This window comes from Borostomias antarcticus, assembly GCF_949987555.1.
Source record: "Borostomias antarcticus genome assembly, chromosome: 9".
NCBI classification, from domain to species: domain Eukaryota; kingdom Metazoa; phylum Chordata; class Actinopteri; order Stomiiformes; family Stomiidae; genus Borostomias; species Borostomias antarcticus.
Window position 1 is genome coordinate 29,600,336 of NC_140242.1, and position 24,629 is coordinate 29,624,964.

The following is a 24,629-nucleotide window of genomic DNA, read 5'->3' on the forward strand; positions in this document are numbered from 1 at the left end:
CATTTATATGCTTACCAAAGAGCAAACAGGTCCACATGATCACATATTAATGACAATCTAATTGGTCAATTATTGCCGTTTGATGGAGTGCCTGCATTAAGTGTGTGACATATAGCGCGGAAGGGTTTGGAACAGCGCATAGGTTAAGTTTGGGGAACAAATCCATATCGAACCATGAATGAGCCGGTTAGAGGACACGTCTAATCTTGCATTGCGATATATGTTTGTGCTGAATTGGCCTAGTAGCCTACATGATTGTGCGTTCATGAACTGTCGCTCTTATTCTCTCCGTCAAACATAGTAATTCACCGACGCACCACCTGCGTCGCCAGTTCCCCCTGTGTTCAAGAAGGGCGTAGAACACCGTGTAAATCGGTACGCCAACTGGAGAGGTGTCCTACAAAAGCGCGGAGAAAGGCGACTAAATTTTCGCCCTTACGGCTTGATAAATCGCAATGTGGGGGGGGCAAATGGCGTACGCCTGAACTCGCGAAAAAGACCGTGTAAAAGAAGGCGTACCTCAATGATAAATGAGACCCCAGAACGGTTGCAGTTCCAGACACTGGCTGTTGTGTATGATAGCTTCTAGGAGTAAGCTAGCTAACCAATGTAGCCAGCAAGTAACTCAATCAAACCAGAGACAATCAAACCAAGCTGGGACTCAACCCTCCTCTCTGCTCAGGTTATATCTCTCTCCCTCCCTCTCTCTCTCTCTCTCTCTGTGTCTCTCTCTCTCTCTCTCTCTCTCTGACACATACAGACTCACTCATTCACTCACTCACTCACTCACTCGCTCGCTCGCTCACTCACTCATTCATTCACTCGCTCAAATTATTGGCCTTTGTTGAATTATTGAATGATTATTTCTGAGACAATATTTTAGCAAAATCTGTTATTGCAGCCCTACTGGTGACTCATATCAGTACGGCAATGTCTATCGAACTGCTGATGTAGAGTCGGAGGACATCACTGGCTCTCAGCTATACGGCATGCTAGTTTCCAGAGGAAATTCGACTTTAACTCAGCGGGAAAGGCCAATGTGATGGTTACAGATCAACAAGAGAGAAAGATATTTAGAATTACGTGATACTGAGATTGAAGTTTTCAAAATAAAAAAAATAAAAAATAAAATATATATATATATATATATATATATATATATATAGTGTGTGTGTGTGTGTGTGTGTGTGTGTGTGTGTGTGTGTGTGTGTGTGTGTGTGTGTGTGTGTGTGTGTAATACATACCATGTAACGTTTGTAATCATTTGATTGATGGATTATAAAAGAACAAATGGTGGGATTGGAGTATGTTTAAACATGGCTTTGAATTTAATTGCCAGCTGTTTCAGCTAGGGCTTCCATCTGCCGCCGATTACACACTTCTCCTGGACCTTGTGTCACTTTAGCATATTACTTTTTTTCTAAGAGCACACGTGAAATATTTACGAGCAAGTTGATGGATGAAGTCCCAGGGCACTCCCACCATCTCCTCACAGGGTCCACCTGTCATCTTCATAAATATACAACAATCAAAAACGTTGCAGCATAACATGCATATTTCACAGCATGCCTATCAAACTCTAGCTGTATCTCAGGTTATGTTTTAGTCACTGCCAACCTCTGCTTCGTGTTCCTGTAAGAACAGTCTGATTCTGCTCCCTGGGGGGCTCCGTAAACGATGCCCCCTCCATGATGGAGACTCTGGTTTGATATTCTGCACTCATCTGCTCCCATGGTGTTGTGTCCCAGCCCACAGCTCCTGAGTAATGAACCTCTCTGCCAGAGATGACCTGTTTCTCCAGCCCTGATAACTCGAGAGCGGTGGGGTCTACGGTACACACATCTTCATGGGATCCATGATACTGGAATGCACACTATCTACTGCACACACAGTTTCATCACTGTCCCTGAACGCAGAGGTGGTACACAGGTTGAGTAAGGGTGAACTGGATGATATGTTTTGCATAGTGAGAAGGAAAGAAAAAAAATGTTATGTACGATCAGTATAAAATAAACCATGACTCTTTGTGGAAGAACATGATAACGTGTATGAGGTGTAATACACACAGAGGAAAGGCTATTAATACTTCTAGCATGTTGGTTTCTGCCAGTTGAATTCTGTTGATCTCGGAAGGAAAGTCAATAGGTTATCGGTTATCAGGACAATAACATAGCTTTGGAGTCGCCCAATATGTATGATGTCAGACAAGAATAAGTCTATATGCTTTTAATAATATACTCCAAAGACTGGCGATAGTAAATCACTGGCTCTCAGTTGAACTAATCTCCATCGGGCTAAGCCAAATGCAGTTAAAGGAAAAAGGACAGGGCAAGAGAATAGAAAAAACATGTTCTATCGTTGTTATTGTCTCAGCTGTTTTTCCTCAGACAGAATATGAGCGAGGGAATAAGAGAGCAATATTTAGGCCGAAACAACCAAGCTTTTACGGACACCCTAAATAAACTACAGAGCCATTATATGACAACAATGGCCAAGCACCACGAAGAGGAATGACAGGACGATACAATACACCCCCTTAGTACGCAGCACTCAATAGCCTACTCCCCTAATTCACTAATCAGTGTTTAGGTTACTACTAGCCTACTAGGCTACTAGGCCTATTAGCCCACTGCTCCAGGAAGCAAAGTTCACGCTCTCAAGTGCTGATTAAATCTAGGCAAAGCAAAACGCCACAGCCATAACAACTGGTAATTAATCACAAAAGACCTACCTTATATCGTAACTCAAACTCGTTTAATCCACTACAATTTGGATAAGTAGACGCCCTTGGCTTCCCATGCTGTTTTGCAAGTTACAATTGTTAATCTAAATCATGCTGATTCGTGTATGCCCGTGAAAATTAGCTCCTACAAGTTGATGTACTCCACTGCGATGATTTTGAGTATGTACACCCAAATAAACTTGCATCTGGACAGTGGCAGACATACCACTGAATACAGTGGAAGATCCAAGGTGCTCAGCAAGCACTGTGTCAAACTCTGCAAAAGCACGCACTAGCTCGACAAAGTTGCCCCTGTTTGAACTTCTGGCCGAATCATCATGGCCCCTAAATGCTTGCTCCTGGCGTGCAAGGTAGAGTACTGCAATGATAAGCTTCTTTACAAGCTCCCGATGTTTTGTGACCTGGGCATTGTGCCTCTGCAGACTGATCACTGCAGCTAGATCGAGAGCCTCGTCCATCCCAACTCTCCCAAAATGTTGAAGCTTGACTGCGGCACTGAGATGACTTTTGGACTTACTATGCTTCTGAACTGCCTCATGAAAAGTGTTTAAATCATCATAACCATATAGCCCATGGGGACCCAGCACTCCCACTCTGTTCTAGCATAACTTTTACCACAGAAAGTTCTGCACTTAACCCATGGGGACACAGCACTCTCACTCTGTTCTAGCATAACTTACCACAGAAAGTTCTGGACAATTCTCAGTTTTCTTCTCATCCTCTCCAGTGTCGGTGTAGGTCTCCAATCTTGTTTTAATTTAAACTGCTGCTCAAAAGGTAGTTTTGTGAAATCAACTTTCAACAAAGACTCATGATCTCTGTTTTCCATGTTCATTGATGCTGCCAGTAGCTAGATAGAAGTGGGTAACATGATTGACAGGTGATGTGAATGACGGGACGGTCATGACAAGTTTTGATTGGATAAACCGTCCCAATGTTAAAATGTCAATGGGAATTCCAATGTAAGCACTTCGAGTGCGGGCTTACCCTACGCCAACCTTTAAGCATTTTGACAAATTACAGATTAGGTTACATGTCGACTGATGACAAAAAAAAATTGTGGTTTTGTATGTGTGGGCTAATTTGATTGGTTGATTTTTCATTTGGTCTTGAATTCCGTGAGCCAGAATAATTTTATCTGGCCTACAATGTTAAGGGAATGACGAGCTAGTAAGACCGGTGTCAACGGACCGTAACGTGGACTGTATTTTCATGAGGACTGTAGGGGGCGACGGAGCACAACCAAAATGCTAAACAGGGATGAAAATGAAGCGATATGGCAGAATACAAGACACATTTAAGTCAAAAACAGTCTAAAAGTCCATTTCCGTCCGTCCATTCACTGAAAGAAGGCGCAAAAATCACGTTGTATTTGTTTTTGTATGGGTTAGCCAGGCTTACCCTGGCTTATAGGAGCAATCACCACTGAGCTTCTCCCTCCTCCAGGGGAGGCCTTTGGCTCGCTGTCCTGCTCAGGGCTTTCAGATCTGGGGAAGAACACAGGACAAAACACATGAGCTTTTCTCTGTTCGCTACAGCCGTCAAACAGCACTCACACTACATGGGCCTGGGTCAGAACCCTCACATTACATGGGCCTGGGTCAGAACCCTCACACTACATGGGCCTGGGTCAGAACCCTCACACTACATGGGCCTGGGTCAGAACCCTCACACTACATGGGCCTGGGTCAGAACCCTCACACTACATGGGCCTGGTTCGGATCCCTCACACTCCCACACTTGGTAGTGGGAAGGGAAGGGAAGGGCCAGCCAGTGATATCTTTCATTCCCCACCTGTCCATGAGGCCGCCTGGGCCCTTGTCCGGGCTGCTGATCGGGCTGTTCCTGGACAGGCACACTTTGGGTGCCACAATTAGGACCCTGTCCCTATAAAACAACAATAGATTCTCTCCACTTTCCTGTCCAATGACTCTCTCTCTCTCGTCTGTCCATCCAGGAGCGGGAGGCTGGTCTCCCCTGGCGGCAGACAGACAGCCGTGGCTGCAGGTGGACCTCAGGGACCGGATGGAGGTGACGGCCGTGGCCACGCAGGGGCGCTACGGCAGCCCAGACTGGGTCAGCAGCTTCCTGCTGCTCTACAGCGACACGGGCCGGGCCTGGAAGCAGTACCGGCAGGAAGACGGAGTCGGGGTGAGTTTGGTTGGAGAAGGAGTTCAGCGTACGGTGTAACGATGTAGTACTCTCCGTCATCAGCCATTATCCAAGCTTTGTCACTTATGTTTCATCCTGCACTGAACTCACATCATTGTTCTGACTTTGATAACATGCTATGTTTGTCGGCTTTAGAAGCCATTTTCTATCTAGTCATTCCCCACAGTGCACACTTCAAAAACACTATTATACAGTTTAGAGCGACTGTATTTCTGATACTGACAGGCAACAAAAGGCGCCTTTGGGGACAGACTCTGCTTCCTTTCTGACAGCTAAAACCATCCCACCCCTAAATGCTGACTTTGGTATTTGAGTTCACTGAAAATTATTAGAATCAGATAAAGTATGGGAAAATGACATTGCTAAATAAGATATCAGCCCTGACGACAGAGCATGACTCAGCGTTGGATCGTCCCTTGGCAGGATACATTTCAAAGCTGCTTTTTCAACTTGTCCTTGCTTTTCAATAATGATAAGGACAGAGATAGGAATGATCAACTTCTGAGTTTTTAATTCTGCTAGTTACCTATAGGGGCCAGACAGCTGAATTAATTATTAATTCATATTGGGATATTTTGGCTATGATACTAGAGCATAAATGTCATAAGACACCCAAAATGTGCCATGGCTTAGAAAATAATTGTCTACTTGATCATTCTCAGATTATACAACAGGTGTAAGATCGCCAGGGACTCACTTTAAAATTGCTAGAAACACAATTGTGATAAACACAGGTATCGCTTTAAGTGCAGTCAGTCATATACAGTACATACTGACCGGTATCCTGGCGAAACTCGAAAACTGTTTGATATGTATATTGATGGAGACGGAGAAGCCATTGGATCCAGAGCAGCGGACATGGTATATGTATGTAAAAGTGAAGTGAAAGCTCTTCTTGAGCGTAACGTTGACACACATCACTCCACACCTCCATCTGTCCTCATCTGGCGCTTGTCACTTAGCGGCAGGCCAACCTTGATTCCTCTTGTGAGAAGTGCTGAGCGCAAAGGCTTTTTGAGTGCTTTCTTCTTTCTCACAGCGCTGTTATTACTGCCCTTTCATAGCCCCAATGATATTCATTTTGGAGGCATTCATGTCTGAAGGTTGTCAAGTCAATGATGAGTTCTCAAGGGCACAGTCTGCTCCCCTTTGTTCTTGCCTTCGTGCGACTTGGAAGTATTGACGTCGGAGAGGATGCAACAAAAGATGAGAACTTGAGAGCTTTTGAAAATGAATGAATGAAAATACTCTTATTTTGTTTTGGGTTGCTTTTTCAGGCCAGTGTCAGGGGCTTACCATAGTGCATGTGGAGCATACTGTAGCAGATCAAACATATCTGTTCAGACCAAGAGTGGTTTTCGCCATTAATACTTTCATTGCAATGTAACGATTTCATATGAAGATTGTATTCTCTGTCCATACAATCTGTTCATCTTCATTAAGCGTTGTACCTCTAGGGTTATGCGTATCTTTGTAGAGAGACCTTGTCCTTGATAGAAGAAAAGGAGAAAGTCACTCTCGTTCAACCCATTGTGCTGCTCAGGTTTCCTGGGTTCAACCTCATCCTAATTCTCTATGAAAGCTGTCAGTGATTCTTTTGATGTAGACACAAGGTACTTTTCTGAGAGAGAGAGAGAGAGAGAGAGAGATGATTACTTTTTTTTTTAAGAATTGTATCCATTGACATGCAGGTAGTAATTTTCTTGAAGCCCCAGGATCAAAGACTGTGAAAGGCCAGAGCAACTTCAACGCTGTTCTTCCTGCATACAGATTGGGATGAGGCCCTCCAACAAACACAACAGGATTCATTAGTCCTGCGCTGGCTACTGCCGTTTTCCAGACGACAATTTGTGCCTCACATTGTTTTTCGGCTTGAGGTAAACAAAGACGAACAGACCTCTCAGTGCTCGCTCCAATGCTTCCAGTCCAATTGACTAATCACATGACCAGAGGTCTGATCAAGGGCGCTCTCTCTGTCCCGTTCATCCCTCATTTCCTGCTCCATAGTCGTCCATTACGTGGATGTTTGTCCAGCCCACAGGTAATCAATATGGGGTCTATTCCCATTTGAAGATTGGGCGGCTTAAAGTGTATGGTCTGATGGTCAATGGAGGTTTAATTGATGTATAGCTCATGACTCAATTAGCTGTTAAGGCAAAGAACTTGAGGGTGTTGAATTTTTAATTGGACATGTTGACCAAATCCATGCTTCAGTGATCTGTAAAGGCCCTGAACTTAATGGTTTTCTAGTGATCTGTATAGTCCCGGGATTGAATGATTATCCAGTGATCTGTATACGCCCTGAATTGAATTATTGTTGTGGTTGTTCATGTTATTAAAGACGTTCAGAGGAAGTGAATGGAGATGAATGGGAGAGAAGACACGTCAGGGTATGAGTTGATACTGTGTCTAATAACTAAGCAATCTGACATTTGCAGCCCTTTGCCTAGAATTTTTATTTTTATTTTTTTTTATTTTTAAATTCATTATTTATTGGAGGCTCCATTTTTAGCTTAGGACTTTGGAAATAATACTGTTTTGATGCATGTATAGTATTCACATGGCTTCATCACTTTTTGTGTACCCATCTGTTTGCTTTTAATTATACATTTCAACTGTGAATTGAGGATAGTTACTTTCCTTATTTTGATTTTATTTATAATCAAGACCCTTCATTATACATGGACGATTTCAAGTCAGCTGGAAAACATTTCCCTTTGATGGCCCAGTTCCCCCACATCCCAATATCCCTACTTCAACCTTTGCTTAGAATTATTTACATATTTTTACCATCTGTGCACCATACAGCGCATCCGGAAAGTATTCATATCTCTTCACTTTTTCCACATTCTGTTATGTTATAGCCTTATTCCAAAAGGGATACAACTCTACACACAATACCTTATAATGACAAAGTGAAAAAACCTTTTTCGAATTTTTGGCAAAAGTATTAAAAATAAAAACGAAAATATCACATGCACATAAGTATTCACTTATGTCAGTATTCTCAAGTGGAACAGCCTTGGCAGGCAGACAAACGGATGGATAACGAGAGGCATCACCCCAAACGAATGGGCCTAGACCCACCTTGGGCTGTCTGGAAAACACTGAGCTGCCTGCGGTTCCACAAAGGTGTCCATGAGGAAATGGAAAATAACAACGTCCGATGCACGTGTGTGTGTCGAACACATTATGAGCTGTAGCCAAGCTCCACAATGCACCGAAGATGACCTGGCCAGACCACTGCTGCCTGCGCCAACCACTGGAAAGACATGATATAAAAGATGGCCGGACACGAGGAAGAAGAAGTATTCACTCCCTTTGCTATGACACTCAAAATTGAGCTCAGATGCATCCTGTTTCCAACGATCATCCTTGATATATTTCTACAACCTTCACGTGTGGTAAATTCAATCGATTGGACATGATTTGGAAAGGCACACACCTGTCTATATAAGGTCCCACCGTTGACAGTCCATGTCAGAGTACAAACCAATCAATGAAGTCAAATAAATTGTCTGTAGACCTCAGATACAGGATTGTATCAAGGCACAGATCTGGGGAAGGGTACAAAAAAATGTCTGCAGCATTGACGGTCCCAACGAGCACAGTGATCTCTATCATTTGTAAATGGAAGAAGTTTCGACCAGTCTTCCTAGAGCTGGCAACCTGGCCAAAATGAGCAATCGGGGGAGAAGGGCCTTGGTCAGGGAGGTGACCAAGAACCGGATGGTCACACTAACAGAGCTCCAGCATTCTTCTGTGGAGATGGGAGAACCTTTCAGAACAGCAACCATCTCTGTAGCACTCCACCAATCAGGCCTTTATGGTAGAGTGGCCAGACGGAAGCCACTCCTCAGTAAAAGGCACATGACAGCATTGGAGTTTGCCAAAAAGCACCTCAACGATCCGAGACCATGAGAATCCAAATTCTCTGGGCTGATGAAACCAAGATTTAACTCTTTAGCCTGAATGCCAAGCGTCACGTCTGGAGGAAACCAGGCACCACTCATCACCTGACCAATACCATCCCTACAGTGAAGCATGGTGGTATCATCACCTGACCAATACCATCCCTACAGTGAAGCATGGTGGTATCATCACCTGACCAATACCATCCCTACAGTGAAGCATGGTGGTATCATCACCTGACCAATACCATCCCTACAGTAAAGCATGGTGGTATCATCACCTGGTTAATACCATCCCTACAGTGAAGCATGGTGGTATCATCACCTGGTTAATACCATCCCTACAGTGAAGCATGGTGGTATCATCACCTGGCTATACCATCCCTACAGTGAAGCATGGTGGTATCATCACCTGACCAATACCATCCCTACAGTGAAGCATGGTGGTGGCAGCATCATGCTGTGAGGATGTTTTTCAGCAGTAGGAACTGGGAGACTAGTCAGACTCGAGGGAAAGATCTCTGGAGAGATCTGAAAATGGTTGTGCACCGACCCTCCCCATCCAACCTGATGGAGCTTGAGAGGATCTGCAAAGGGTCTGCTGCCAAAGGTGCTTCAACAACGTATTGAGTAAATAGTCTGACTACATATGCACATGTGATATTTGAGTGGTTTATTTTCAATACATTTGAAAAAAAAAAAAAAACGCCTTTTTCACTTTGTCCCCATGGTGTAGAATTTTGAGGGAAAAGGGAAAATGTAATCCATTTTGGAATAAGGCTGTCACATAAAATGTGGAGTGAAGTGAAGGGAGATGAATACTTACTAACGGATGGACTGTTACACTCAGCAGTGGTAGAAGATGTGCGGAAACAGATGATGAATTCATCTCTCAAAGTTTGTGTCCCATGCAGGTGCTATTCTGTGTTTTCTCCCTCACTGAGCAGAGTAAATAATAGATTGGCCTCAGATGTTTGCCTGTGTGCAAGTGTACTGGAAAAATTCCAGGCAGCTTTGGAATAAAACGGTGTTGTTTACCCCATGGGAGAGCCGGGTTGTCTTAGCCTCTCTTAGTAAGCCTGGTTACCATGACAGGTGTGCTCTGTATTTGACACGTACCCAAGTCCTTCTGCCTCAGGGAGCAAGTCAAAGCATCCTTCCTCCGCAGGTCACAAGGGGGACTTACAGCAAATAAACATTAGGTCACTTCCCCCCTCACTGTGTCCTTTTCCATTCTACCTTGGACTGTTTGGCATAAATGATTCCTTGAACACCACTTCACCTAAAGATTTCCTCTCTCCCCTCCCCTACTCCCCAAGTAGAACAGGCACCGGTTTTACATATAATTATTCCCTGTGTGCTTGTTTAGATCCTAGATATTCTGCATCTCCACGCACACATGGACAGTAGCAGCAGATCTGGGCCAGGGGCAGATCTGGGGTTGTCACGGCCAGGGGCAGTTCTGGGGTTGTCACGGCCAGGGGCGTGCTCGGTCGGAGGGAGGAGGGAGGGAGCGGATCACAGGAGAGGAGGAGTAAAGAGCCCTAATGAACGGGGAGGGAGTCTGCTCAGTAGTCGATACAGGAATAGAAATAATGAAGTGTCCCTTGAGTAGAGAAGCTGTTTATGTGGACAGTGACTAACCTGAGCCCTGTGCTCCTCTGGGAGGTCTGATGCAGCCCAGGGCTCTCTCCCAAGACCCAGACCTCACATCCACACACTAATTGCCAGGATGTATTGTCAGTTTTTCCGATTCAGAATAACAAGGGGCTTTCTGGGACGTGCTTGGGTGTCTGCTTCGGAAAGCAGATCAGTCATATGGGAGTGTTTGACATGATGAAAGTCAACTGGGGTTGTAGTGTGAAACCTGTACACTTGAGGACTGTATTCTGGAGTCCTTCCCAGCTGAATTATTTGACAAACTGTTTTTAAGGTCATGTTTTCCAGCTCTCACAAACTCAGGATCAGACTCAAGGAACTAGGTTGAATGACTCATATGAGAAGCAATTCATCAGGACAAGTCATAGGATCTGCAGATATGCATGTGTATCTTCAAAGATAAAGCAATTGTATTTATTGCATCTGTATTTTATAGGAAACATGGCTTTTTGCTGGTCACTTTTTTTCTTTTTTGTTCTTTTTTACATTCAAGTCTTGTTCAAGGTTGGCTTGATTCTTGCAGTCACCTGGAACAGATCCCAGCTCTTAGCTTGGCTCAGTTAAAGACACAAATTTGGAACTAAATCGATAGATGTTAATTTAAAGGTCCCTCATCTCTCTCCCTCAATTTCCAGGGGCATGGTGAGGAAGTGGTTGGTGACACTGACACCCATCCACTACAGTATGATATTGATCCAAAGAGCTTGATAAATCCTACGAAAACAAGAAAGAAACATATTGATGATTAAATGGGAATTGTCCAAATACTGCTACAGTAGAATCAGCTGCATTGTGTTGAGGTATAGCATCATAGCCTGATTCATTACACTACATGGGCACCTTTGGAATTAGACTGCCCAATTGTTTTTCAGTGAAATAGTTAGAGATGCATTAAAGTATTATTGATAAGATTAAACATTGTGAAATATTATTGGACAAACAGAGCTAGTTTTGGAATAGAGAAAATGATGAGGAAAGCAATTCAAACCCTTATATTTTACTCTGCTGGGTGGGGCGGTGGGTTAGAAGAAAATAATTGGAAACATGAAAGCCAATGAAACATAAAAGCCAATGAAGTTATGAAACCTGACACCAGTGGTGGAAAAAGGACGGGAAAACAATTGGGAATTTGCATCATTCTACAATGTTTCCAGGACATTCTACTTCAAACGGCACACTAATTAACCTCATGTGGAATGTGATTTCTTCTAGCCATGCTATTCATACTGTAGTATCAAAGAGCTTTAATTTAGTAAACACCATTGTACACATGGTTCAGTGAAACAGCATGACTTTTGTTCATGGATGTGTGTGTGTGTGTGTGTGTGTGTGTGTGTGTGTGTGTGTGTGTGTGTGTGCGCGTGTGTGTGTGTGTGTGTGTGTGTGTGTGTTACCCTCCGTAAGGGTGTGTGTCTGAGTGTGAGTATTTAAATCATGTGTAGGTGTGTAGCATGTGTAGGTGTGTTGTGTGCCCAGATGTGTATGCACAATTGTATTTTGTTTACATAACAAACAAAATATGTGAAATATATATATATATAAAGAGATCGAAAAAACAACAAAAATGCCACAACAAAAATGTAAGCTTTTCACTGACAAGATTCACCCTCATCGGTCTCATCTCCGAGGGCGACGAGCATTATAAATATGCATGAGTGCATTCTAAATAGTTATGAGTGCTTGGGACTATAATTATACAGTGTTATGAGCAGATTATAACACATTATCGTCACACTTCATAGAAAGTGTTACCGAATGGTTTACAGTACTCTTGCTGTATATTGGCTCAGATGGGAAGCACATTGTGTTTCATACACCTCTGTGTATGAAATGTACTATAAATACAGTTTGTTTGTTTGGTTGATTGGTTGATTGGTTGATTGGTTGATTGGTTGACTGATTGATTGATTGATCAATTGATTGTCTGGTTGATTGATTGATTTATTGGTTGATTGATTGAGTATCGACATTCATTAGTTAGTTCATTAGCATTAGTTCTCTGTGTGTCTAACCAACTATCTGTGTTCTTCCCTTCTCTCTCCCTGTGTGTCCCCAGAGGTTTGCGGGGAACATGAACGCTGATGGCGTCGTCCACCACAAGCTGTCCCCCGCGCTCAGGACCCGCTTCCTGCGCTTCGTCCCCCTGGACAGGAACCCCAGTGGCGGGATGGGGCTGCGAGTGGAGCTGTATGGCTGTGCTTACAGTGAGTGACCCCAGGGCCTGTCTATAGGACCCCCCCACCCCAGGGCCTGTCTGTAGGACCCCCCACCCCAGGGCCTGTCTGTAGGACCCCCCCACCCCACCCCAGGGCCTGTCTGTAGGACCCCCCCTCCCCAGGGCCTGTCTGTAGGACCCCCCCACCCCAGGGCCTGTCTGTAGGACCCCCCCTCCCCAGGGCCTGTCTGTAGGACCCCCCCACCCCAGGGCCTGTCTGTAGGACCCCCCCACCCCAGGGCCTGTCTGTAGGACCCCCCCCCCCCCCCCAGGGCCTGTCTGTAAGACCCCCCCCACCCCAGGGCCTGTCTGTAGGACCCCCCCCCCCCACCCCAGGGCCTGTCTATAGGACCCCCCACCCCAGGGCCTGTCTGTAGGACCCCCCCCCCACCCCAGGGCCTGTCTGTAGGACCCCCCCACCCCAGGTCTGTAGGACCCCCCAGCCCAGGCCCTGTCTGTAGGACCCCCCCCAGGGCCTGTCTGTAGGACCCCCCCACCCCAGGGCCTGTCTGTAGGACCCCCCCACCCCAGGCCCTGTCTGTAGGACCCCCCCAGGGCCTGTCTGTAGGACCCCCCTCCCTGCACACAACACTGCTAGAGCACACCTGGTCAGGGAGGAGCTCTGGGCCGATGTTGTGATGCTGCATTACATTACATTACATTACATTACAGTAATTAAGCAGACGCTTTTATCCAAAGCGACTAACAATAATTGCATTTAACGTAGGAAGAGCCAATGTACTACTACTTGCCAGAACTCACAAGTGCATCTTCTCTCTAAAACAAGTGACTAAGAGCATAATCTAGTGCTGAAGGCAAAGTGCAAGAATAGCAATCTAAAGTACAGTGCAATATAATGATTGGACATGCATGGACATGGAACTAGATATGAACCCTTGGAGAGAGTCTTCCATGTTACAGTGTTTAAGTTTACATGTCTGTCCCTCTCAAAGTATCCAGATCTCATTGCTCTGTTCTAGATTCCCCACAGGGTGCTGTCTGTCTGTATGACCCGAACCCAGAACAAAGCTGTGTTACAAGAGGCTTTGATGCCGAGGCGGTTGTGATTAGATTCACTATAGACAGCTAAAACCTTGGTGTGATCCATCATCATCAGTGCCCAGGCTCTGAGCCTGTCTATGTGAAACATCTCCTGATCTCACTGTATCAACTGATTATAGAGGCAGGCGGTATGCTGGAGGACAAGCACAAGTGGCGATAGTGGACTTGTTGATGTTGATAAGGCTCTACATGGATCCAACTTGCTGAGCCAACCCACAGTGCCAGTAGCTAATAGAGACAGACAACAGCAGGCCTGAGCCTGGGTAGCTAATACTGAATAAATAAGGTCTCCAGTACGCCTCCTCCAGCCATTCTGAAGCTGCACTAACTGGATCAGCCAGTGAATTACTCCACTGTGAAAGACAGATATAATTATCCCTGAGTGAGCACTTTCATGATGCCCAACTATTCCACAGCATGATCCCTGTATTAAAGTTGGATGGATGTACGCCCTGCTAATAAGTACTCCATGGCAAGGCGCTCCCTTCAACTTACTGTAAAAATTAAACTCTAGAGGGCTTTCACAGAGCAAACAAAGAGCATGAAAGGGAAAAAGCTTGGAGCCGCACATTATCGTTGAATCTGTCAAAGATGACGAATCTGCACTTAAAGGAAAGCCCAAGGAATTTCTAATGGGATGATGATGATCATTACTGAACTATGACTTATTGAAATGGTTTTATACTCTATGTCTTGTAAATCATTTAGAGATGTAAATGATTTAGAGATGGATGTATAATTCCAGTTTGATCAATACAAAATTGAAAAGTTTCAAATTATTAGCATAATTGTAGGCTTTTCAGGCTAATTAAACAGGGCATGTGAGGTTATATTATGGTAAAGACATAAAACAGTGGGTTGTTATTATTAGAACTTAGAGAGACCTTCCGCCCCGCAAAGTGAGTAGAATAAGTTATATGCGCATTCTATTTGCACACTTAGAGATGGTATTGGGGTAAATTCATAGACAGTGATGGTCTGTATACCCAGAGTGAAATGATTATAATGATTTCAAGTTTCACGTTTATTTAAAGTATATAATTTTTACATGATTGTCCTTAACATACAGTACTTCACAGAGATGATTAAAACAAAACTAAAAGGTAAAAAAGAAAAATTGACATTATCCATTAATTAATTACCTCCGCCCCAGTGACAGCGCAGGGCGAGAGGTAATGTTTTCGGTGACGTGTATGTCCGTCTGTCTGTACACATAAAGAACTGCTCTAACATGTCATAACATATTATACATGATATGTTTCTGAAATGGAATAAACAGTATCATACTATAACACAAGTAGTAGGTACGAGCAGTATTTGTTGGCTGTAAGTAAAGTGACAGCACTGTATAAAGTTGTTAGCAATTGTAGAGTATAATACTAGAACACAGGGGTGGTCCGTGTACTTCACCCCTAGGCCATCAGTGCTATCCTTCCACAATTAAACCGCATTCAAATAACCTCACCATGACACTAGGGCTATAGGCTTGGCTTTTTCCTGCATAGAGTAATTGTTGGCATCCGCTTTGAATGTTTAATAGCTTGTTTCAAGAGCAGCCCACACCTCTTTCTGGCATTTGCTGTGGTCTGGACCAATAGTAGGCTAATCAGGTTAATAGACAGGTTATCAATATTTTAAACATTTTGGCTTCATATCCATTTCATGTCACCCCGTTATTGCAAATAGTGAGCTCAGTCAGAGTGATAGCAGAGAATATGATGCCAGTAGGCTACTGTGCATAAAACACAGGTCAAGGTGAGAGAAATTCAGCTTGTTGGCCAGTACAAAAATGTATTATTTTACAATAATTTTGTTGTCAAACAAGTTTAATTTGTTTCATAACTGGCCACAGCGTTTTAAATTGATAGATTCTTTGATTTAAAACAGATCACTACAGTATCATTTCAGCTTTCCATAATCATTCATGTCAAAAATGTCAACAAAACATGCTGCGCGCCCCATTCACTCAGTATTAAGTGGGGCGAATTCATTACCCATTCTGAGCTAGGAAAAGCCCTGTATTGTCACTCGACATAACCACCCCATTCACAGTGACAGTAACCTGTATCGAGTGGAATGAAGTGATTTATTATGATCCTCACACCTGTGAGAGTTAGCCTACAATACACTAATTGCAGAGACCTGAATATGACAAAATGCTGCATCACAAATAGACATGGGCTAGCCCAAAAGCAACAAAGAAACAAAAACAAATCCATAACAATGAGTTACATCCACTCGACCACCAAGCAAGCAAAAATGCCCACAACAAATAACACAATCAGGATTCAACAGGCAGATTCCAGGTCAGCCAAGTTGCTGGGCCTAAACGCACAATGATACCACACTGGATCTGAACATTGTTCACATTTCACACCAGCAGCAACAACAATAATAATAATAACTTGCAAACTTATCAATGCTGCTCATCATTTGAAGACAAAGTCCATCCTCCTTTCTTTCTTTATAAATGACAATGACACAGTTGTGCAGGACATCGGTGCGTTTCAGTTCCAATAAAAGGTCCTTCTCGATTGCCATGGAGGCCAGTGCTGAGTCGAGCTTGCCCAGTCGTATTTCTTGAATGTTTTAATGCGTTTTAGGGTTGAAAATGACCACTCGATAATGGCTTGTTGCAAACCCAGCGTGGCTCCAAACACCATATCGGTTGGTTGCAAATAACAGGCATTCCCATCAATGCCGTTTGCAATGTTCCTCCAAAGCTGTAAGCCAGGTGTACCTTTCATAGTTGCTTGGTTGAAAGTGCAGCGCTTTCTCGGTAAATCTGCCACCAAATGAATTTCTCCTTCTACAGCCATCGTGCGTTTAAATAAAAAAAGGCTGAATAAAGATCTGAGCACAGATTGACAGTGCTAACGTGCTAGTTAACGTAGCTAGTTCCGTTTGCTTCAGTTAGTTAATGTATTTCAAACTGTCCCTCTGATCCCTCCACAAAAACATGCTGATGTAGGCGGCTAGGCCTGCTAGAAGGCTCTGGCCTGTCAAAGAATACGCCCAACATGGCAAACTCGAAATCTGATTGGTTAAAGAATATGACAATAAACAAAATTTTCCCCATTTGCTTCAACAGCAGAGGGGATTCACCCAAAATCCTGAAGGCCTCCAGGTAGATTTTTTCACCTGGAGATAGCGTGGGTGGAAAATCTGATTGGACAAATGTTCTAATTTATATGAGCTGCATTGGAAGCAGCGCAAGTGAGGGAGAGGGTAGCAATGCAATGACACTAATATACTGATGGGAAGAAACTTTATAAAATACATATAGCATTAATGAAAATATACATTTAATTATACAGACATTTCCGATTCTGACAATCTTCAATAGGCCTGCAGAGAAGGCCTTGCAGGCCCTGACGGCTCACCACTGCTAGAACACAATTACGAGGTCTTATGAGCAGTATAAAGTGTAAGACAAAAACATAAATAATCGTGTTGTAGTATGATACAGCTGCTCATAACATTATACAGTGCTGTCACTTTACTTAAAGCTCACAAAGTCATGCTATGGTGTATTATTGATGTTTATAATACATTATACAATTATAGAAACTTTGAATTTATAATCTGTTATGATACATTAGAGTAGTTCTCTTAAGTCTTCATAACTGGCTAAAGTTTGGTAGTTATAATGTGCTGTGTAGCATGGAGGTACTGTATAATACATTATATCTAACACTTATAATCATTTATAAACTGTGTCATGCATGGCTATAAACATTTAGTTTAGTTATTGTTGTTGTTATTGTTATTATTACATGTATGAGTATTTGACGCTCCAGAAATACGTGAAACGTCCAAAAACTCTTTGCATACAAATACCTATCATACGATTTAATGATTTAATTGCTATTTGAATGACCTCCCCAAATATGTCAGTTTTCCTCAGGCTCAGAGCTGATTCTCTTATTTCTCTCTTACATGTCATCTTCGCTCAGTTCTGCCGAGCAATAGCAGGTGCATGTTCAAGATTCCATTATTTATTCTGACAGTTTCACCTACACCAGCTGAATCCCATCAGAAATGATAATGTATTCCGTCTTAAAAAAACAGCAACTGAGCATTGCGCCTGACCGCTGTAGCATATCCTGTCTTCAGTGTGAACTTAAACAGGTCGACTGAGACACAGTGTGAGGGATTGGGGGGAAAGGTGTCTGACAGGAAGAAAACGCTCAACACAGTTCCAATCTGAAGCCAATTCAGTTCAAAGAAATGGAAGGTGGTGAGAGGAGGCCAGGGGGGGGGGGAGGGGCAGTGGAACTCCACTCCAAAGTTGTGGCTAATGCAGACTTGATCTTCTGAAGGGCTGGATGTAGATGTATTTGGGAAAATTTCCAGAAATATAATGATTCTTTTGATCTTCTGCAATCCCACTTAGAATCCTACTTGGCGGACTTTGACGGCCGGAGCTCGCTGCTCTACCGGTTCAACCAGAAGTCCATGTCCACGGTGAAGGATGTGATCTCACTGCGCTTCAAGAGTCGTCAGGCTGAGGGGGTTCTGCTCCACGGGGAGGGCCAGAGGGGAGACTACATCACGCTGGAGCTGCACCGGGGCCGTCTGGCCCTCTACCTCAACCTGGGTGAGACTCACACAGCAGGGGGCGAGGGGGCACCACTAACTGGACTCAAGGGGCGCTGCAGGGGGATGGAGGAGTCCTTGAAACCATTTAAAATGGAGTCATGGGAGTAGTATGGGGATTTAGCTCTATTTGTGTGTGTGTGTGTATGTGTGTGTGTGTGTGTGTGTGTGTGTTTGTGTACTGTACAGTACGTGTGTCCTTGCCCTCCCAATTACCGCTGCACCTGCTCTGATGTCTAAGCGTTCATATGGTGACCAGCTAAGCTGGGAGGGAGTTTTGTCACACAGTGGTTTGTGTGCTTGTTTGCAGACGACACCAGGCTGCGGTTCAGCGGCGGTCGTGTTGCGGTCACATTGGGCAGCCTCCTGGACGACCAGCACTGGCACTCTGTCCTCATCGAGCGCTTCAACAAGCAGGTCAACCTCACGGTGGACGCTCACACACAGCACTTCAGGACCAAGGGGGAGGGAGACTCGCTGGAAGTGGACTATGAGGTGGGTCCCTTCTCGCTCCTCATACTGACTGGAATTGGTCTAGACGTTCCAGTCAAGGAACCTCATTTTGTGGATTCAACAGGAGGACTTGGTGTAGCTCTTCAGAATGTAACGTTCATACTCTATAGGATTTCTAATGGGTCCTCACCTCCTCTAATGGGTCCTCACCTCCTCTCCTCTCCCCTCTCTCCCAGTTGAGCTTCGGGGGCATCCCTTTGCCAGGAAAGCCTGGTACCTTCCTGAGGAAGAACTTCCATGGCTGTGTAGAGAACCTCTACTATAACGGCATCAACATCATCGACCTGGCAAAGCGCCGCAAGCCCCAGATCTACAGCGTGGTGAGTGCTTTGATTGAAGCTTCAGCTTAATGGCTGCACTGTGGGGCATGGAGTATGGGTGTGTGTTTTACTGCTTTAGCCAACACAATATACTCATTTATGTAAGAGATGATGCTAGAACAATACATGTGAGTAAGGGAGGTTAAAAACAGCTGACCTTTTGAAACAAACTGACTGAAGCGGTTGTTGCGTACCAACTTGAAAGACCGCACACAGGGGAGGAGTTTAGTGGGAGGCACTCAGAGCCGGTGAAGAGGTCTCACTGAGTTCTATGAGGACGAGAACGTACCCAGTGATCCATTCAGCAGGGTTATTATTACCTCCTGCCTCTTGCCTGGGGGTAGATCATTATTTAAAGTAACCCCCTTCTAGTGTGGATGTCAAGGTCCTGTGCCGCCTTAAATGACACATCCTCGTGGATATGAACTGAGAGGAGACTGGGCTAACAGTCGCAAAGACACAAAGGTAGCAATAGTATGAAGGAGTAATCAATGGTTTTCTGAAGAATATACTGTAGGTCACGCCCCCCCCCACCCCGTTTAAAGGGGCCTTTAAAATCACTTTGATGTCAGATTCCCTGTGGAGGGCTTAAGCAGTATTACTCTCTGCCTTTGCCACTTTCTGTTGCTGGGATCGATGGTGTGTTCAGTTCTGCACTGCCATGACCTTTTCTTGTGTACAGGAACTCCTGTCTCTGGGAGTCACAGTGGGGTTGGCAGTGACATTTAACCCAGCTCCCTGTGGTCCTGTGCTCTCTCTCCCTCTCTTTCTCTTGTTCTCTCTCTCATTTCCTCACCCTCTCTCTCTCTCTGTCACGCCTGTGCTCTCTCTCCGTCCCTTCACCTCTCTATTTACCTCCCAATGTTACCCTTCCTTCCTCCCTCTCTCCCCTCTTTCCCTCTATCTCTATCTTTCTTTCTCTCTTTCCTACTTTTCTCTCCCTTCCTCCCCTCTCTCTCCACCCTGTCTCTACCTTCCTCTCTTTTACTCCCTCCCCCATTCTCTCTCTCTCTTTCTCTCACATGGAACTCTCTCTTGCATCCCTCTAGAAAGGAGGCCAGAGAGTGCTAGTAGTCATTAATAACAGCAACGTTTACATCATCTTTTTAATTAACCCTATTATGTTGAAAGTTGATCTTGATTGGGGCAAGGTGACTGTGTTTCCTCTGTCTCCAGGGCAACGTGACCTTCTCTTGCTCGGAGCCCCAGCTGGTGGCCACCACCTTCCTGAGCTCCAGCAGCAGCTTCCTGTCGCTCCCGGCAACACCGTCCTCCATGGGGGGCCTCTCTGTGCGCTTCCAGTTCCGCACCTGGAACCCCGACGGCCTGCTGCTCTCCACCCGACTGGCCCAGGAGCCCCAGCGGCTGGAGCTGCAGATCAGCAACAGCCGGATCCGCCTGACCCACCACACGTCAGCCCAGCAGAAATCAGAGGTCTCCACTGGTGAGGGGGCTAGGGCCACTATAGCTGGCCCCTACAGAGCACCGTGGGGCTAGGGGACTGGTGAGGGGGCTAGGGCTACTATAGCTGGCCCCTACAGGGCACCGTGGCGCTAGGGGACTGGTGAGGGGGCTAGGGCCACTATAGCTGGCCCCTACAGAGCACCATGGGGCTAGGGGACTGGTGAGGGGGCTAGGGTCACTATAGGTGGCCCCTACAGGGCACCGTGGGGCTAGGGGACTGATGTAAAAGGGTCTATTATTCACCAGACAGAAAACAAACCCTTTTCTAATGTTGACAATAGCGTGCGATGTAAGCTGTGACTCGAATGTTTGTCATTCTTCACATTGGTGGTCTGTAAATGTTAGGAGGGGTCCGATCCATTCAGCGGGCCCCTCCGCTTATCTCTCCGTGAGCAAAGAAGATAAGCATTCCACTTTATACACTTTCTCCCCGCAACGGAGAGATACATAATGCATATCAATGGCTTTAGTCATTGTTACCAGCTGGGTGATACAGTCATGCCGGGCCAGACACAGAGTGTCTCCTCCTGAAGACCCGCAGCAGCAAAGTCCATGGGAACAAGCAGAGGTTAGATCTGCTGCAAGCTGGAGGCTTTGCCGAGTCTCTGCTATCACCAGGTGTACACTTTTCTGTTTGCTTGAATTACCACCTGAAATACAACCTATTCAATGGTATTTACTGTAATGTGTTATTCTCTTAGCTTGCAACCTGCCTCTCACCCCGACTCCAGATGGTGAGCACAGAGGGTTTGTAGACACACAGCAGACAGACACTGCTTGAATTCCCTTCAATCTGAAGGTTCATGTTGAAGTAAATCAAACAACCCAACGATTATACCTCAGACGTGTATCTCAGAATTGAAAAACAAACAAAGCAAAAAGGGTGGGATTAGACTTTGTTTATTTGATAATGGTAGAGGAAGGATATGAAATGAGGTAGGAGGAAATCTATTAAGTCAACATATTTGATAGTTACAGAGAACACAAGCAGAGCCCCCTTTGACCAAACAGATGAAACACTAAAGATAGAGCACCAGACAGGAAATTGATAATATAGTTGTATGATTAGAAAATGACATACTGTATGTTGTCTGGATGCAACACACAAATATACAACCAAATTGAAATGACCATTAGCAGGCTTTCAGAATTTCCACCAAAAAAAAAAAAAACTTATTCTTCAATAGATTGAGTTCATGTTTTGTCTCAAGATTCTACACAAAACAGCCCATAATGTCAAAGTGAAAACAGGTTTTTAGACATTTGTGCTAATTTATTAAAAAATCCAAATGTAAAATATCATACAATACACGATATGGACAAAATTATTGATCCACCTACAGTACAGGGGTTGGTCCCCCCTTTGCACCTACTGTATAACAGCTTCCACTGTTCTGGGAAAGCTTTCTACAAGATTTTGGAGTGTGTCTGTGGGCATCCTTTTACAGTACCATGCTGGAATTCATTGATCTCTTTAGAATGACCCATTCTTTCACAAATCAAACCTTTATTTATGCTCGAGAGGCACTGAGGTTGCCCTCATTTACAGTGACGACGAGCAAAATGTTTTTAGAGGCAGGGTGCATGGCTAGGTGCTTGATTATACACATGTGGCAATGGGACTGAATGAAACACCTGAATTCAATGATTAAGAGGCATGTCCCAATACTTTTGTCCATATGGTGTATGTACACAAGTGTATACACCCTTTGATATGACACCCAAAAGTGAGCTGAGATGCCTTTGGTCTCTGCTGATACTGCTTGAGATGTTTCTACAACTTAATTGGAGTCCACCTGTGGTAAATTTAATTGATTGGACATGATTGCGGATTGCCAACACCTGCCTACTGTATATAAGGTTGACAGTGTATGTCAGAGCAAACTCCAAGCCATGGGGGTCAAAGGAATTATCTGCAGATCTCAGAAACAGGATTATGCCAAGGCCTAGATCTGGAGAATGGTACAGAAACATTTATGCAGCCTTACAAGTCCTAATGAGCACAGTTGCCATCATCATTAGTAAATGGAAGAGGTTTGGAACCACCAGGAGTCTTCCTAGACCTGGCCGCCCGGCCAAACTGAGCAATCAGGGAAGACAGGCCTTGGCCAGGGCGGTGAGCAGGAACCCGAGGGTCACTCTGACAGAGCTCCAGCGTGTCCTTGGGGAGATGGCAGAACCTTTCAGAAGATCAACCATCCAGGCAGCACTCCACCAATGAGGCCTTTATGGTAGAGTGGCCAGAAGGAAGCCACTCCTTAGTAAAAGGCACATGGCAGCCCGCTTGGAGTTTGCCAAAAGGCACCTAGGACTGAGGACTTCTCAAACCATGAGAATCAAGATTCTCTGGTCTGACAAAACCAAAATTGAACTTTTTGGCCTGAATGCCAAACGTCACATCTGGAGGAAACCAGGTACCTCTCATCACTGGGGTAATACCATCCTTACAGTGAAGCGTGGCAGTGGCAGTATCATGATGTTGGGATATTTTTCAGCAGCGGGAATGGGTGACTAGTCCCGATAGTGAGAAAGAGATAAGAACCTGCTCCAGAGCGCTCTGGACCTCAGACTGGGGTGAAGGTTTACCTTCCAACATGACAATGACCTAAAGCACACAGCTAAGAGAACAAATGAGTAGCTTCAGAGAATCTGTTAGTGTCCTTGAGTGGCCCAGAGCCCAGACCTGAATACAATTGAACATCTGTGGAAAGAGCTGACTATGGCTGTATACTGACGCTCCCCATCGAACCTGACAAAGCTTAGATATGCCAAGAGGAATGGGCAAAAATCTCCAGCAACAAGTGTGCCAAGCTCATAGCTTATTTTCCAAGACACCTTGAAGCTATAATCACTGCCAAAAGTGCATCAATCAAGTATTAGGCTTTTATTATTATTTTGTCAGTACAATAAAATTGCATATCTTCTAAAATAATCTAAATAAAATTATTCTATTCTAAAATAAATCCTGTTTTTGCTTCATTATTGGCTATTGTGTGTAGAGGTTTGAGGCAAAAAATGAACGCATTCTATTTAGAATAAATCAGTTACGTAATAAAACATGGAGAAGGTGAAAGGGGTGTACAGACTTTCTGGCTTGACTGTATATGCATATATATAACTATGTCCTGTTAACCTCCCTGACTGACTCAGTCTCTCAACTGTGAGTCCACAGGCCATCGAGTGAATGACGGACTGTGGCACTCGGTGAGTCTCAGCACGCAAGGTCTGCAGGTGACCATGACTCTGGACAACGAGCCGGCCTCCACCATCGAGCTGGGGGAACAGCTGGAGGCTGGGGACGGCCTCCACTTCGGAGGTCAGATCGTCATCACATGAACCATAAAATGTGACCCAATGAATGCTGGGTGATTCTCTCTTTCTGTAGTTTATCCAGTACATTTCGAAGGTATAGCCTTCCGTATGGGCTATACTCTACTGTCCGTGTCTCAGGTCTCTTCATTAAAAGGGCAGTGGAAGCAGAGATTTACTTCTGATGGAGGGAATTTTATTAAGCAGCTTTTAAGGGCCTTAAAGTGCATGCTAGAAAATCTTGGCAGATTTAATTAATCTCTCTTTCTCGCTTTCCATGATGGCAATTTTCCTCCCGTCACAGGATTTTAGAACTGAACCAACCTGGTATCACCCGGCAGACGTCAGAATTCGACGTTTGTCCATTGCCTCCAATGGCTGTTGTGGCAGATGTTATTGAAACATTCCTGCTGTGTCTTACAGGTTGTCCCTCATCCTCAAGCGTCTCAGGCTGTCAGAACCCCACTTTGGCGTTCCAGGGGTGCATGCGCCTCATCTTCATCAACAGCCAGCCAATGAACCTCAACCAAGTGCAACAAGGCCTTCTGGGAAACCACAACAAGCTCCAGTTTGACACTTGCGGCATCCATGACAGGTACGACAATTATGAGACATTAGAATTTTATGAAGAGTTGGCTCTGGTTGAGAGGAACTGTTTCCTA

The 24,629-nt window shown here is 44.6% G+C and overlaps 1 protein-coding gene across 1 annotated transcript in view; it reads left to right on the plus strand.

The window, feature by feature from the left end:
* Nucleotides 1-24,629, plus strand: part of LOC311313074 (contactin-associated protein-like 5) — a gene marked incomplete at both ends in the record, with an annotated part of 83,975 nt that overhangs the window by 26,295 nt on the left and 33,051 nt on the right. Inside the window, 8 exons of the mRNA XM_084443108.1 lie at nucleotides 4,701-4,894; nucleotides 12,542-12,689; nucleotides 18,159-18,362; nucleotides 18,672-18,856; nucleotides 19,051-19,194; nucleotides 20,371-20,638; nucleotides 23,831-23,974; nucleotides 24,391-24,562. Of these exons, the coding sequence (XP_084299234.1) occupies nucleotides 4,701-4,894; nucleotides 12,542-12,689; nucleotides 18,159-18,362; nucleotides 18,672-18,856; nucleotides 19,051-19,194; nucleotides 20,371-20,638; nucleotides 23,831-23,974; nucleotides 24,391-24,562 (1,459 nt within the window). The remainder of the gene's footprint in view (nucleotides 1-4,700; nucleotides 4,895-12,541; nucleotides 12,690-18,158; nucleotides 18,363-18,671; nucleotides 18,857-19,050; nucleotides 19,195-20,370; nucleotides 20,639-23,830; nucleotides 23,975-24,390; nucleotides 24,563-24,629) is intronic.